This window comes from Parambassis ranga, chromosome 1 (assembly GCF_900634625.1).
Source record: "Parambassis ranga chromosome 1, fParRan2.1, whole genome shotgun sequence".
NCBI classification, from domain to species: domain Eukaryota; kingdom Metazoa; phylum Chordata; class Actinopteri; family Ambassidae; genus Parambassis; species Parambassis ranga.
Window position 1 is genome coordinate 11,006,933 of NC_041022.1, and position 13,443 is coordinate 11,020,375.

General features: G+C 44.2%; 1 protein-coding gene across 5 annotated transcripts in view; it reads left to right on the forward strand.

Moving 5' to 3' along the window:
- Positions 1-3,105: 3,105 nt before the first annotated feature.
- slit2 (slit homolog 2 (Drosophila)) overlaps positions 3,106-13,443 on the forward strand; it is a 71,472-nt gene continuing 61,134 nt past the window's right edge. For all 5 annotated transcript variants that reach the window (XM_028410726.1, XM_028411053.1, XM_028410886.1 and 2 more), the window contains exons 1-4: positions 3,106-4,162; positions 5,029-5,100; positions 6,648-6,719; positions 12,330-12,401. In XM_028410726.1, the coding sequence (XP_028266527.1) occupies positions 3,954-4,162; positions 5,029-5,100; positions 6,648-6,719; positions 12,330-12,401 (425 nt within the window). In that variant the 5' untranslated portion in view covers positions 3,106-3,953. The remainder of the gene's footprint in view (positions 4,163-5,028; positions 5,101-6,647; positions 6,720-12,329; positions 12,402-13,443) is intronic.

A 13,443-nucleotide genomic window follows, 5' to 3' on the forward strand; every position in this document is an offset into this window, starting at 1 on the left:
CGTGTCAATGCAGCTGTGTAACCAGCTAGTGTTGACAGTGCCAGTCCAAACACAAACATCATTGGTTTTTAATGATGTGATTATCAGGCACCACACACACACACACACAGATCTGAGTGATGAGAAGCCTACAGCAGATTTGATTAATTTGGTTAATGAATACATAGATGTAAGAGACTGTTTGAAATTCTGTCTGTTGCACTGTGTGTCTGTCTGATGCATTGTGTGAACTTGTGGCTGCGCATACATGAATATTAGGAAGATGCTGGTGTGTGCGTGTACAGTAGGACTTGGTCTTGCAGCATGTGTCTCTGTATAGCAGCTGTCCAGAGGCCAGGTGGCTGAGCTGACCTCTGCACACACGCACTCACACACACTCCACACTCCCCCCCACACCTTCAGCTTTACTGCATGGCCATAAACCAAAGATAACACAAACAGCTCCTAAATCAACAGGCTAGATAGAGCAGTACCAACATTGCAGCCGCCAGACAGATTCACTTCTCATTAGCAGCTCTGCAAAACTCCAAACCAACCAAATTGCTCAAACTGGATGTTTTTTTTTTGAATGAGTCTTAAGATTTGCTGCCATAATTACTGCATTCCTCCAGTTCCTTTTTTACAGCTGTTTGTTGTTTGTGCAGCAACAGTCTGTCTTTTCAGTGTATGTGGAGTCATTGTGTGCCAGTGAATCTAACATGGGATGGGCCCTTTCAGTGCTGAAAAATAAAGCCTCCTTTTATTCATCATTTGTACATTTAACAAAGACTTCTAAAATTAAAAGGGCTTGATGTTCTGCATCTCACCTGCTCACTGGTCCGCCAGGGATCAACAAAAGATCTGTGGTTGTGATAGTGTGTCTGATGCCCTTGTCATAAGTGACAAACAAGACATATCATATAGCAGTTACTGAGTGTTTTAACTCAGTATTAACCATGTTAACATGTCTTTTTAGTGAAGTGTGGTTTAAAAAAAGCACCAAAGATGGCACAGTATTATCTCTCCTGGGAAATGTAAATCAGGTTCATCAAGTTGCACCTGTCTTCACTAACAATGCCAGTGTCACCAGAGGAAATAATAGATCTTTGTTCTTGGAGGGTTTTTGTGTCATTTTACAGAGTGAACATTTAGCATCTTAAAAAAACATGACAAAGATATCAGCCTCACTGTAATCACTCATTATTTTACTACCTTGCAAATAGGAAAAACAGACAGTCGAATGGGTCTTGTTCCAACATGTTATATTAGAATACACATTTAAATGTAACTATGCAAGTTTAGCACGCACTATCCTGAATAAATGCAAGCAAAGCAAGAACCAACAATATATTCAAAACAAAATTCTCTCACAACTTTTAAGTGAAACTGCATTTATGGCTTTGTCTTATGATTTGATTAATTGGATTGATCAGATACTTCTGTCACCATCACTGCACTGCTGGGTGTGAATCAGGAAGCTCAAAAAGTAAACGTAAAGCATTGGGTCACTGAATTTAGAAAAGTAACAATAAAACAAAAAAACCTGCAGTATTGTTTGCATCCAACCCTGTTTGTGCACTTTGCTGGCCTCCGTGAGGCCTTTATAGCCTGCTTCCTCAGCTGAGTGACTCTAAATATGTTTTTTGGATTCACTGGATTTCTACATATTCTGTCACATGAGCATGTGAGCATGTCAGCTACACAACACACAGTTAACATGGACCCACAAACTGAAGGGGACTTTAACCATGGACAGTATGAGGAACAAGATACAGGAGCAGTGATACCCGTTTTTATCCACCCACCCATAGACGTGCACAGTCGCCATGCTGTGTTGCAACCTTGTAGTTTCACCCACAGGCTTCTGAGTTACCGTAGCTTGTGTCAGACTTTGTTGTGTGTGTACTATTCTTGTTTTGGGGAGAAACATGTTAAGACTTGGCAGGTTTAAAGGTGTGTGTGTGTGTGTGTGTGTGTGTGTGTGTGCGTGCGTGTGTAAAGAACAGTCCAGTCAGGTCAGACTGTGTCTAAACACGCCACGTGCCCTGAAGCCTGGTTGTATTGCAGGAGATGGGGGTCACCCTCCATCTCCTCTGCTGTGATGCTTTCTTGTTGTTCAGTTCAGCTATGATACACAACCGTCATTGACCCTTCCCCCCCTCCGTCTCCTCCACGTCCACCCTGCCTGACCCTCTTTCTCCTTTGTTTAGACATATTTCAGTCATGCCTTTCCTTTTTTTATCTGCCAGTTGTTTACCCCTTTACAAAAAAAAATCTTTGATAAACATGTTCTGATATCCCACATGGCTGTGGGAGTGTGTGCTTGTTTGAGCTTGAGGAGCGAATACACATTGGCATTACTGTCACACACACAACTGTTTACATTCTGTCTTGGGGGCCACAAAGTGTGTGTGGATCAAGTGTGAGAGAGTGACAGAGGACAAGCTTCACCTCTGGTTTGTCATGTCCTTCAGATAATGTGCATCACCGACCTCTAATTAGGAATCTTAAAAACAAAAACAAAACAAATGCAAAGCTAAACTCAAACATCCAGCAACTTTATTGATCCAAAACCCGACACCTGAAGAAGACCTGAGGGTTTAAAACTGTGATTCCAAACAGAAGCCCTAATGCTTGTCAATAACCAAGACTGTGGCCACAGTGTTACTGAATAATTCTATTCATTGTGGTTGTAACCATTCAGAGCCTATAAGATGTACACATACAACACTCTGCAGCAGATTATGCATACAGTGTATGGGCATCCTTTAGGGCAGCAGGTGAAGAAGTGTGGGGGGGGCACACATTAATAAATATCTGCATGTATAAATGTTAGCTTCAGAAGCAACTTTTTTGCTTAGCCTGTCTGTAATATTTATGTGGAGACTGAACGATTAAGTGCAGAAAAACAAATGCTGCTCTCAATGATCAGTGCTTCTTTCTGTTTCAGAAGCTCTGTCGCCTTCCTGAGGCCAGCTAAATAAGGCATTGGGTGACCGGGACACTGCAGTGAGAACGAGAGTCCCCTTCTGAGGTCAAACTGTTGCTGTCTGACTGACGGCCAGTTAGAAACCTGCTGCTGTCCTGGGGGAAAACGAGAGAGGGAGCGAGAGACAGTGTGTGTGTGTGTGTGTGTGTGGACAGACGCAGTAGCAGACGTGCCCGCTCCCGTCTCTCTCTCTCTCTCTCTCTCTCTCTCTCTCTCTCCTCGTTTCGCTCTCTCCCTCACACACTCTCGGGAGCAGCGCTTTGACGCACCACGCAGAGTTGGATTATAGTATTGCGCGCTGGTCTTTCACGGGTTTTGTCCCTCACATCTGCTGCACCCTCTACACTGACCGGCAATTGATATATTATCGGAATCAATATTTCTCCAGCTGGTGACCTCTGCTGAGCTTTTTTTTTTTTTTTGGAAAGCGTTGCCGCTGATTCCTCGCCGGACGCGTGTTGTGAATTAATAAACCGAGACAGCCTTACCTGGAGAGTGTGTGTGCGTATGCACAAAGTGTGTGTGTGTGAGAGAGAGAGAGAGAGAGTGTGTGTGTTTCTTTGAAACAGATCAAGGATCGAGGTGTTTCACTGGCTTGCCTCTGCGCACACACATTTACATTCACAGACACAACACACACCGGAGGGATTTGGACACCGCATGCCGGGGACATGTGGAAGTTTGAGCCCCTGTAGCGCAGCCACAGAGCCGGTCCACCGCCTCGTTGACCTGCCCAGGGGGACCAAAGTCCTGGTTCACAACCCTCATACACTGAGCCCCTTCTAAGAGGACCCCAATGTAAATTCAGAGCGAGACATTTCAGAAACACACGCCTGTCAAGGGAGGACAAGGAAAACAGAGGAAAACATCCCGCTGCGTGCAGAGTTTGGTGGACACCGACAGGGATTTCGGGGCTTACGTTTGTAACGCCTGTGTTTTCTCTGTGATTTGTGGGTCTCATATTGGCCCCCCACTTGCCGCAGTGATGGTGGGAGTTTTGTGTCCCGTTGGCCCTGGCCGCTCCCCGGCGACCGTGCTGCGGCTGCTGCTGACTGTTCTGGTCCTGGTCCTGTCCAGTGGAACGAACGGCCAGCCCTGTCCGACTCAGTGCTCCTGCACCGGGACTACAGTGGACTGTCACGGCCAAGGACTTCGCAGCGTGCCCAGGAACATACCCCGCAACACGGAGAGACTGTAAGTACCGGGCTGCGATTTCTATCAGGGACACGTTTAAGAGGGAAAGTCAGAAAAATGTGACGTATTTTTTGAACGTGTTTAATAAAAAGATTTGACCCTGTTGACTTCTGAAACAATATTGTTTCCCCTACAGTCGTTCGAAGACTTAAGAGTTTTTCTCATATTTTGTCACAACTTTTTACATGTTAAAGCCTTTATGTGTGTTGGAGAATATTACACCAGCTCCAGTTGTTATGATCACATAATATTCCTACGATTTAATGAGTCCTGTAAGTCCCTTGCTGAATGCTCGGAGGATTTTCTTCCCCTGGGGATCTCGTCTTTAGTTGCGCAGAGCTTTCTATCTGATCCAGCGTGCGGAACAGGCTCTGTAAATATCGCCTAATCTGCCTGATGTAAATGTCAATTTAGCATCTAAATTATAAAAACGCCAGACTTCTTACTGCTCCCTGTGTAATGTGGGGGACTCGTCAGTGCTGATTGCGCAGCTGAAGTTAGGGGCTGCTGTGGTTGTGTTGGTGGTTTCGCACTGTTGCACCAGCGCAGCCTCCGTAGACCACATCGGTTTGTCTGGAGACCAGCAAGTTAATCAAAAACGGATTTGGACAAGTGGGCTGAGTTAAACAGGCCGTATTTTTTTTTTATCAGGCAGAGACCCCTTGATGAAATTAACATTTGCCCAGTATAGCGCAGCCGCTATACAGCTCTCAGTTTCTCTGACGCTCAGATGACATTGTGCATTGGATACGGCACACCAAGTTTCAACAAAAAAGCCTTTCTGTAGACTTGCTCACATTGCCTTCTTTTAATAAAGTAGTCTATCATTTCTTATGTACCCACACTCTAACCATTTCTCTGTCCAGGGACCTGAATGCAAACAATCTCACTAAAATCACCAAGGCGGATTTTGCAGGATTGAGACATCTGAGAGTGCTGTAAGTGAATCTATTTTGTTTCTTTATTCTGCCCCCAGACACAAAAGAAAAAAAACACACACACAAGAAAAAACAATACCATCCTCACACACAGACCTGACAAGCAGCACCTTGCATTGCATTCCCGACAGCTTCCCTCCCCCTTCATCACACACAGTTAATTGTGTCCGATTCAGCATCAGACCTGAGTTGCCGCATGCAGCACTGCATCCAGTGGTGGGAAGAAGCGGTGGATCCATTGAGCCCTCTGTGTGCGTCCAAACAGAATTGGCGGTGGCACCTGTTAATGTTGTCGTGTTAATCTGCCAGTGGAAGTGTCAGGAGGGGGCTTATTTTAACCACCGGGCCCCGGGGCCCATGTGCTGGAGTGATTAACGCGCTGGCGAGGAAGTGATGGAGGGCAAAAAGGGAAAGAGATAGCGGTCATTAGGTGTAAACGCGGAGGGGAGGAATGCAGCTGCTGGAAGGGAGGGAAGGCTGGAAGGAAAGGAAAGGTGAGGGAAGGAGAGAGTCAAGTAGGAACAGGTTTCTCACCTGGGATGAATCCAGGTTAAGAGTTCTTCTGCACCAGCAGGGACAGGGATAGCCTGCTCATATTGTGTGTGTGTGTGCACACGCCATTCAAGTGAATGGCAGGGAATACACATTGTTGGAATTCCTCAAGAGATTATACCCTTAATTGTGTGTGTGTGTGTGTGTGTGTGTGTGTGTGTGTGTGTGTGTTAACCAGTCTCCACTTAAGTTATTTCCTGACACACAATTTTGAATTTTAAATTAGACCTGTAACAACTTGTCAATTTATTGGAAAGTCATTTTGTTATTATTGTGTCATTTTTCCAATACAATCTTTCAGTTTTTCAGGTTCTAACTTTCTGGTGGATCAGAGGTTTTATCAAGAAATTAGAAAAAGGGGAAAGCAATCAGAACATTCATTCCTGTTGATGCTGAGCTCTCTGCACTCAGCCTATAAACATTGTGTGTGTGTGTGTGTTGTCGGTCAGCACAGTGATCTTAGTGGAGTTGTGCTAGTGTAAGTGAATGAGTAGTCACAGCTATGTGGTTAGATAGAGGGTAAATTGGATGATAGATGAGTCGCTGTCCAACTGATGGGCCAGTTTTAAAGTCAATTCTGCGGCTCTATCGACCCACTGCTGATTGTCTTCTCTCCCTCTCTCTCTCGTGCTGTTTCAACATTCTATCACTCTCCATCTCCACCAGTCTGTTTTTCTTTTTTTTTCACACCCTCTTCCTCCTATCTTCTCCATCTCTGCCTCCCTCTCCTCTCTAGTGTCGATTTCTTTGCCTCTCTTGTGCCCTATCTCACTCTCTCTCCTCTTCTTCCTCTTCCCTCTCTTATCTGCGGCCTCATCCAGCCGTCATTCTCCTTTTCTTCGGCCTCTCATGGTTTCATTACACAAATCACTCTGTCAGCTCTCACGCTCTGTCTCTATCACCCTTTCTTTTTTTTCTACCCTACCTCTTCTCCTGTATTTTTTTTGTCTGTCCAGTTCTCATAGTCTCACTCTTACTTGGTGTTTCTCTCTCAGGCAGTTAACAGAGAACAAAATCACCACAATTGAGAGAGGAGCCTTCCAGGACCTAAAGGAACTGGAGAGACTGTAAGTAACACCATTATGTTGTTATTTCTTCCCACTTTTAGGTGCCTGATCATGCATACAAATACATACATACTTAACAAAAACAGGGCGTGAGAATATGTCGGAGGAACAAGCATACAGTATTGGTTTAGAGGGGTACATCAGCCACTCTGCATCCTTCTGGACTGCTTGGTTTGTAGCTGTGAGTAACATAATACACAATGTGAAAACTATCCTAAATGACTTCATAACTTTGACACAGTGTTTGTACATTCATGAGACCATGATGTGTCCAAACAGTGGCTTGTGAAAATATGCAGACTGTGAGGAAGCAGCAGCTTATACATGGCTGTGACAATAGCATTTTAGTAAAGATGTACAGACTGATTCTTCATCTAATCACTTGACATTTTTTTTTCCGGGAAATGGCTCATCTTGGATAATTTTTCCAAATTATTTGGTGTAACAAATTATCTGGCTCCACTATTGGGACTTAATTGCCAAACCTGTAAATCAGCATTCACACATTGTGATATGATTCCAATCTGTGATACTCGTGTCCTTCATGGAATCACTCATCATGCTTCTGCACTCATTTATGCAAAGTCTTCCTTTGGTTTGGTTAACATTTAGAGTGTCACAGGGCAGTGAATGAAGAACAGCCAGAGGATGTTGTAATGCCAAGTCAGCGTCATATAGTCTAAGGTTGTTATGGCTTGTCTGTCTTGGTGGTCCTTTGTGAAGGTTAAAATGTTTTCTCTAATCTTTAATGAATATTTGACCAGCCAGAATGTCATATTTCACTATAGTTTAACAGATCCATTTAAATCACCTCTGTGTACATAGGCCTGTGTGTGTTTGTGTTATGCGGCCTGACCGAGAACCAATGACACACTGGAATGCAGCAGACTGTGACCGAGCGTGAGGAAGCTTAGCGACAAGCTTTTAATTAAAGTCACATAAAAAAACCCAGTCTGCTTACACACTTGTTTACAGAAAGCATACACACAGCAATATCTACCTGTACACACACACAACAGAAAATCAAAAGATGGTAGTTAATCTCTCTGATATCATGACTCCTCAGATGCTCTCTTCTCTGTCCTGTCATGCCTGGTTTTTCTCTTCTCTCCGCTGTTCTAAAGAAGCACTTTGTTGACAGAGGAAGAAGCTTAACGGGCCACTATAGGGACTCTGCTAGTGTTTCTCATGCAACCAACGCTGGCTCTGTCCAGCTAAGCAGTTCTGGGAATTCCTGTCCTGGGCTGAAGACAAAATTTAACTGTGTACGGTCTGGATTTACCAGTTTGGTGGTGATTACCCTTACTATAAAGATAAGGCTAGTAGATACCATCTGATAACATACACACAGTAAATCAGAATGCATCATACACAATCTGTAGCAAATAAAGTCAGCTGCTTTTTGTTGTCTGAGCAACAATCACATTTGACAGCAGCTAACTTTCTGACACAACATGGCTGTCCTCTGTTTTCCTCACGAGAGTGTTCAACTACAATTTAGCGTCTCGAGCGTGCATGTTCACAAACACAAAGATGGAGTCAGTCATCAATGCCCCCCCACAGCTGCCAGACAAAGGCCCATCTCTGGAGTCTGGAGTCTGGGGGGCTCATTTCAAAGGCCTCCGTCCTTTTAGGGGCTGGAGGGGGCCTGCTGGGTACCACTGCCCAGAGGAGAGGGCCCTAAGCTGAGCTGACTGATCCACAGTGACTGCCCCCCATGGGGGTAGAAAACGGTTCCCCTTCTTCTTCTTCTCTCATTTTTTTTTTTGCGACAGGCCCTGCAGGGCCGGGCAGGGCTGGGTCAGGTGTGGGGCAGAAGCCTGAGGTAGGGGGTGTGGGTGTGGATGAGGGGGGTAGGTGGTTGGAGGAGGTGTGGAGGAGATAGGCATGTCACAACACACACATGCACATAGACACACTCATGTATGCGCATTCACTTATGGAAGGCTGCACTGTCAGTACTGGTTTTATCCTGATTCTGTGGCCCTCAAGCTCACTCGTGCTTCTGTCTTTCATTCATTCTTTACCCTCTCCTCCTGTTTTTCCTCCTCACTCACCCATCTGGCTGTCTCTCTCCCTCTCTCTCTCTCTCCCCCTATTGTCCTGTGCATATAGGAATGTCATACATTCTTCTCTTGCCCCGTGGGTGCAGAATAGGAAAGAGAGGAGTTCCTGATCCTCTTATCCTCCACTCACATTTGACTGGTTTATAGCCCCAATCCAATTCAAAGTGTGTGAGACTGACGACGATAACAGCCACAGACATGCAGTGAGAACCAAACAGTAATTACATGTACTGAGACAGTGATTTCAGAGAACAGCAGCCAGATAAAGCCTAAGATAATTGGCCTGTAATTGAGTGATCACATTATCAAAGATCATTTTTTAAAGTGATAAATAACTGTACAAATGATTACAGGCAATAAGACGTGTCTATCAACAGTGACTACAAATGAGATAATGACACCTATAAGACCAAATCATTGTGTTGTAATATGTGGGCAATCTGAAAAGCAACAGATAATTGGAACAGTGATTGGAGATGGGATATAGATTTTAAAAGAAAAGCTCTGGATTAGTGCTAAATGATTAGCTCCACAGCCTGTGAGTGATAACATTGTCCTCGCTGATCATTTCAGGGCAAAGTTTCAAACATTTTTTTTTATTTTTTTCTGAGCAGCAGAGCTTGAAATTATCTGTTCTCTGAAGACACAAAGCCATTTTCACTACAGCAGTTCTGTCTAAAGAAGTCATTCGAGATAGATTTTCCCCGAGTCCGCTCTGCAAGCCAGCATTTGTTGTGTTTGTTGGTAAACACCAGTTCCCCAAAGTTAAGAGGAAAAGTTCCTTCAATCTTGCTGAATGTGATGATTTCTAGTGGATAGCGCAGGAATTTAGTGCGCAGGTGATAAGATTGGATTTCTGTGGTTTGTAGTTTGAAGCAGAGATGGTATCTTTCATTAGTGAGCAGATCAGATTAGAGAGTGTAAATCTGTGGTGGTTAATGGATCTTGGCTCACTACTGATGGTCTGGCTGTGAATCGAAAACATGAACTGTTGAACCACACACACACACACACTGGTCAGTCTGAAGTGGTTTTGAAGTGAAGACAGATTCTTCAGGGTCATGAAAATATCCACCAGGTTTGTGTTATAACTTTGATGTGTATGTGAGTGATTGTTAGTACAAAATGTGTATTATGGCAGCAGCAGCAATGAGGTGTAATAATTGGTTACAGGGGTGGTTTGTTATTTTCTTCTCAGCCAGAGTCTGCAAGCCTGCAGTATTACACATCACAGGTCTGAGGTGTTAGGGCCGTGTGTGTGTGGCTTTTACATTTCTATTCACTGATTTGGCACTCTGCGCATGTTTGTGAAAATGTGTATGTGTTTACTCTGTGGTTTGTGGCCCACTAGCATCTGTTTATGACTGCAGGGATTATCACCACGCTGCAGTATGACATTAGCTTGTTGGAGCGACTCTCACACCTCAGACTACTGGCTACTCGCTCTTCATTCACTTTCAGCCAAACTCTGACTAATGAGACATGACTGTGAAAATACTCAGAGGCTGTTTACAGTATGAGCATGCACACACACACACACACACGTGCAAAAGATAAAGGCAACATTCTTTCAGGTCTACAAAGACCCATCGAGGGACAGGCAGTGCACACTAGCTCAGGCTATAAATTCATGATACTTAGAAACAAAAATAAAACAAACAAGAAGTGAGAATGTTAAGAAGCACATCGCACATGTACAGCTAAATCAAAACACTACATTTGTCCAATATCACATTCTTACCTACATTGTCGTGCTACTTCAAATAAATAATGACAAGCATGGCAACATGCATTAAACTTGAAAACTTGAAAGTAATGGCTGCTTCCATTGTGGCAAACTACTTAAGGTATGACTCTTTGAGTGTCTATTTCACTGCATTGATAATCCTAATCTGACTTTTTTTTCAATCAGTATTGTCCATAAGAAACACACAAATAACAGTATTATAATGACAATGAATTTGAACCAGTACAGTTAAAACAAATCATGAGTTAACTTTAACCTATTCCATGTAACATGGGTCTTAAACAAGCAGGATATGATGTCATATTAAGACTTTATTTAATGAACACTCTGATGCCTCCCAGTTAGTGTGGATTTGATCTCTGTGTCTTTACTTCATTTTCTGAGTTTCCTAGTCTGACAGCATTGCATCTATTTTAAGAGGATGAGCTCATACCACCTCTCTGGCATCGCTTCTCCTCCCCACCTCCAGCACTAGTCCGTGCACTCTCTCAGGGGGATGTCTAGCCCACTAACGGGTGCTCGTGGCTGGGCAGGACCTGCAGGGGTGGGGGGAGTAGGCCTCTCTCTCAGTAAGGGACCATGTGGGGCTCTTAGCCAGAGCCCGCGTTAACGGAAGAGCAGTGAATAATTTAGAAACATCATTTCGGTGGGACGTTAAATATTTAAACAGCCTCTGATGTAACTGTGGAGTGTGAATGTGCGTGCATGTGCGCGGGCACGCTCATATATTTGTGCACTTGTGGGTGGAAGATGGACACAGGAGGGGTGACGTTATTTAAGGAGAGCCCACAGCGGCTTCTAGTGAAGTGAAAAGAGGTGAGAGACGAGGGTTAGAAGGAAAAAAAAGTCAATGAGAGAATGGATGGGAGGAAGTTTTTCAATGGAGTCGAACCAAATTTCTTTCCTAGGCTTCATAAAGGTCTGTATGTGTGAATCATGCTAATTGTAGGTTGTTAGTCAGAACGGCACTTTTCTTATTAGAAATCCCTTTTTTTTCTCTCCCTCTCTTCTTTCCTGTCCACGTAGCAGCCAGCACAGCATCCGTCTCCACACTTGTCAATGTGTGTGTGTGTGTGTGTGTCGAGGTTAAACTGTTTCAGCAGCCTGTCTCTCATTGTGTCACTGTGTTGCCTCGCTCTTCTCTGACTCACATCAAGGCACAACCACATACACACAAACATACACTGGCACACAAACCTCTTCACTCCACTCAACCAGGGTTAAATGATCGCACCCAGATTATTAAACTCACCCGAGTTTCTCTCTACTCTTCTGTTTGTGAGTGTGTGTGTGGTGTGATGATGGGTTGTTGTGAGTTCCTCTCCTGTGAGGGCCTTGTTTACTCAGTGGGGTCCTTTTCACACATTCGGTAGCCCGGCCAGACTGCCTGTTTGTTTTTCCCACATCGTCTACTCTCCTCCTTCTTTGTGGTAAAATGCCTCTCCACCCCACCACCCCCTCCTTCATCAGAACCCCTTCCCTCGTCTTCCTCCCCCCTGCTTTCCCCCTTCATCCGTCTCTACTTCACTGTTTGCCTGGCAGCCATGTTGTACCCCTTTAAATCGTGGATAACCTTTTTTTTGCGTATCCATCCGTAAACACGTTTGAAAAGGTTTCCTCAATCACCATTCAAATTACATCACAGTCAAAATAACATAACAGTTTGATCTGGTGGTCAAGAAACACAAATCCCACTTTAACATGTTAATTATATATGTTTGTAACTGCTTTACCCACACTGTTTGGATGGAGTTATGTAGAGTTTATTCCCTAATTTATGTTGTTGTGTTTTTACAGGCGCCTGAATCGGAATAATCTGGCTGTCTTTCCTGAGCTGCTTTTCCTGGGAACAGCGAAACTTTACAGACTGTAAGTTGTGTTTTCATATCCATCTCTCATTTTCTTTGTATTGTGCAGTTGTGTGTTGCATTTCAACAGAAGGCAAACTGTTGATGTATAATGGTGGCGCTTTGTGTGTGTCACCACAAACTTGTGCCGGACGTTGACTATAATTCACGATGATATGGAGACATGTCACAGTACAGATGGGAAAATGTCTGGTTTTCTGTATGGCGAAGCCTCAGTGTTTCACTTGGATGAAGGAGTGAGAGGAGTGAGAGAGTTTTTACATGGTTCTCTCCATACAAGCCAGTTCAGTAGCTAATGGAGATTAGCACTCCAACAGCTGCTGCCCACTGGGAGAGAGGTGTGTGTGTGTGTGTGAGAGAGAGAGAGAGATAGAGAGGATGGAGGAGAGAGAGTGACCACAGGAGGTTTAAGCTGCGATATATGGAAACAGGTTTCTCTTCTGAAGTTACGCTTTGTGTTTCACAGGCAGAAAACACTTTTAGTTACAGAACATAAATGTTTGCATTCGAACCAGCAAACCGCTGTTTGTTGTCATCAAGCACCTTCCACGCTTCACTTACAACCCCCGTCGCCTGTGCAGCAAACCAATCTCTGGATTTCCAGCAGTCTTCTGGGCTGGGCTGCAACGCTGCTAAAACTGTGGGAACTAACTTCCCGTCATGGCCGTTTGTGGTCCCAGGGAATAATTATGGTTACATATATTTATACGTGTGGCTGAATATATTTATCTAAAACAATATTGAAACGCTCAGATGATTCACGGAGTGTGTGAAAGTTGTTTATGTTCTGTGGTTGCGATGGTGGTTGGCTGGGCTTGACCTGTGTTGTGTCTAAGCGTGTGTGTGTGTGTCTGCATGTGCATTTCTGGAAGTGTGTGTCTGTTTGAGTGTATATGTTTCTCAAGGCCAAGAGTTGGCATTTTGCTCAGCATGTGGGCCGAGGTAAAAATACAACATGGATATACTGCTCTCTGCTCAGCTCGTCTGCGATGAGCTGCTTCAGTGTGTGTGCCTGTGAAAATGTCAGTGTTTAGAGGGTCCTG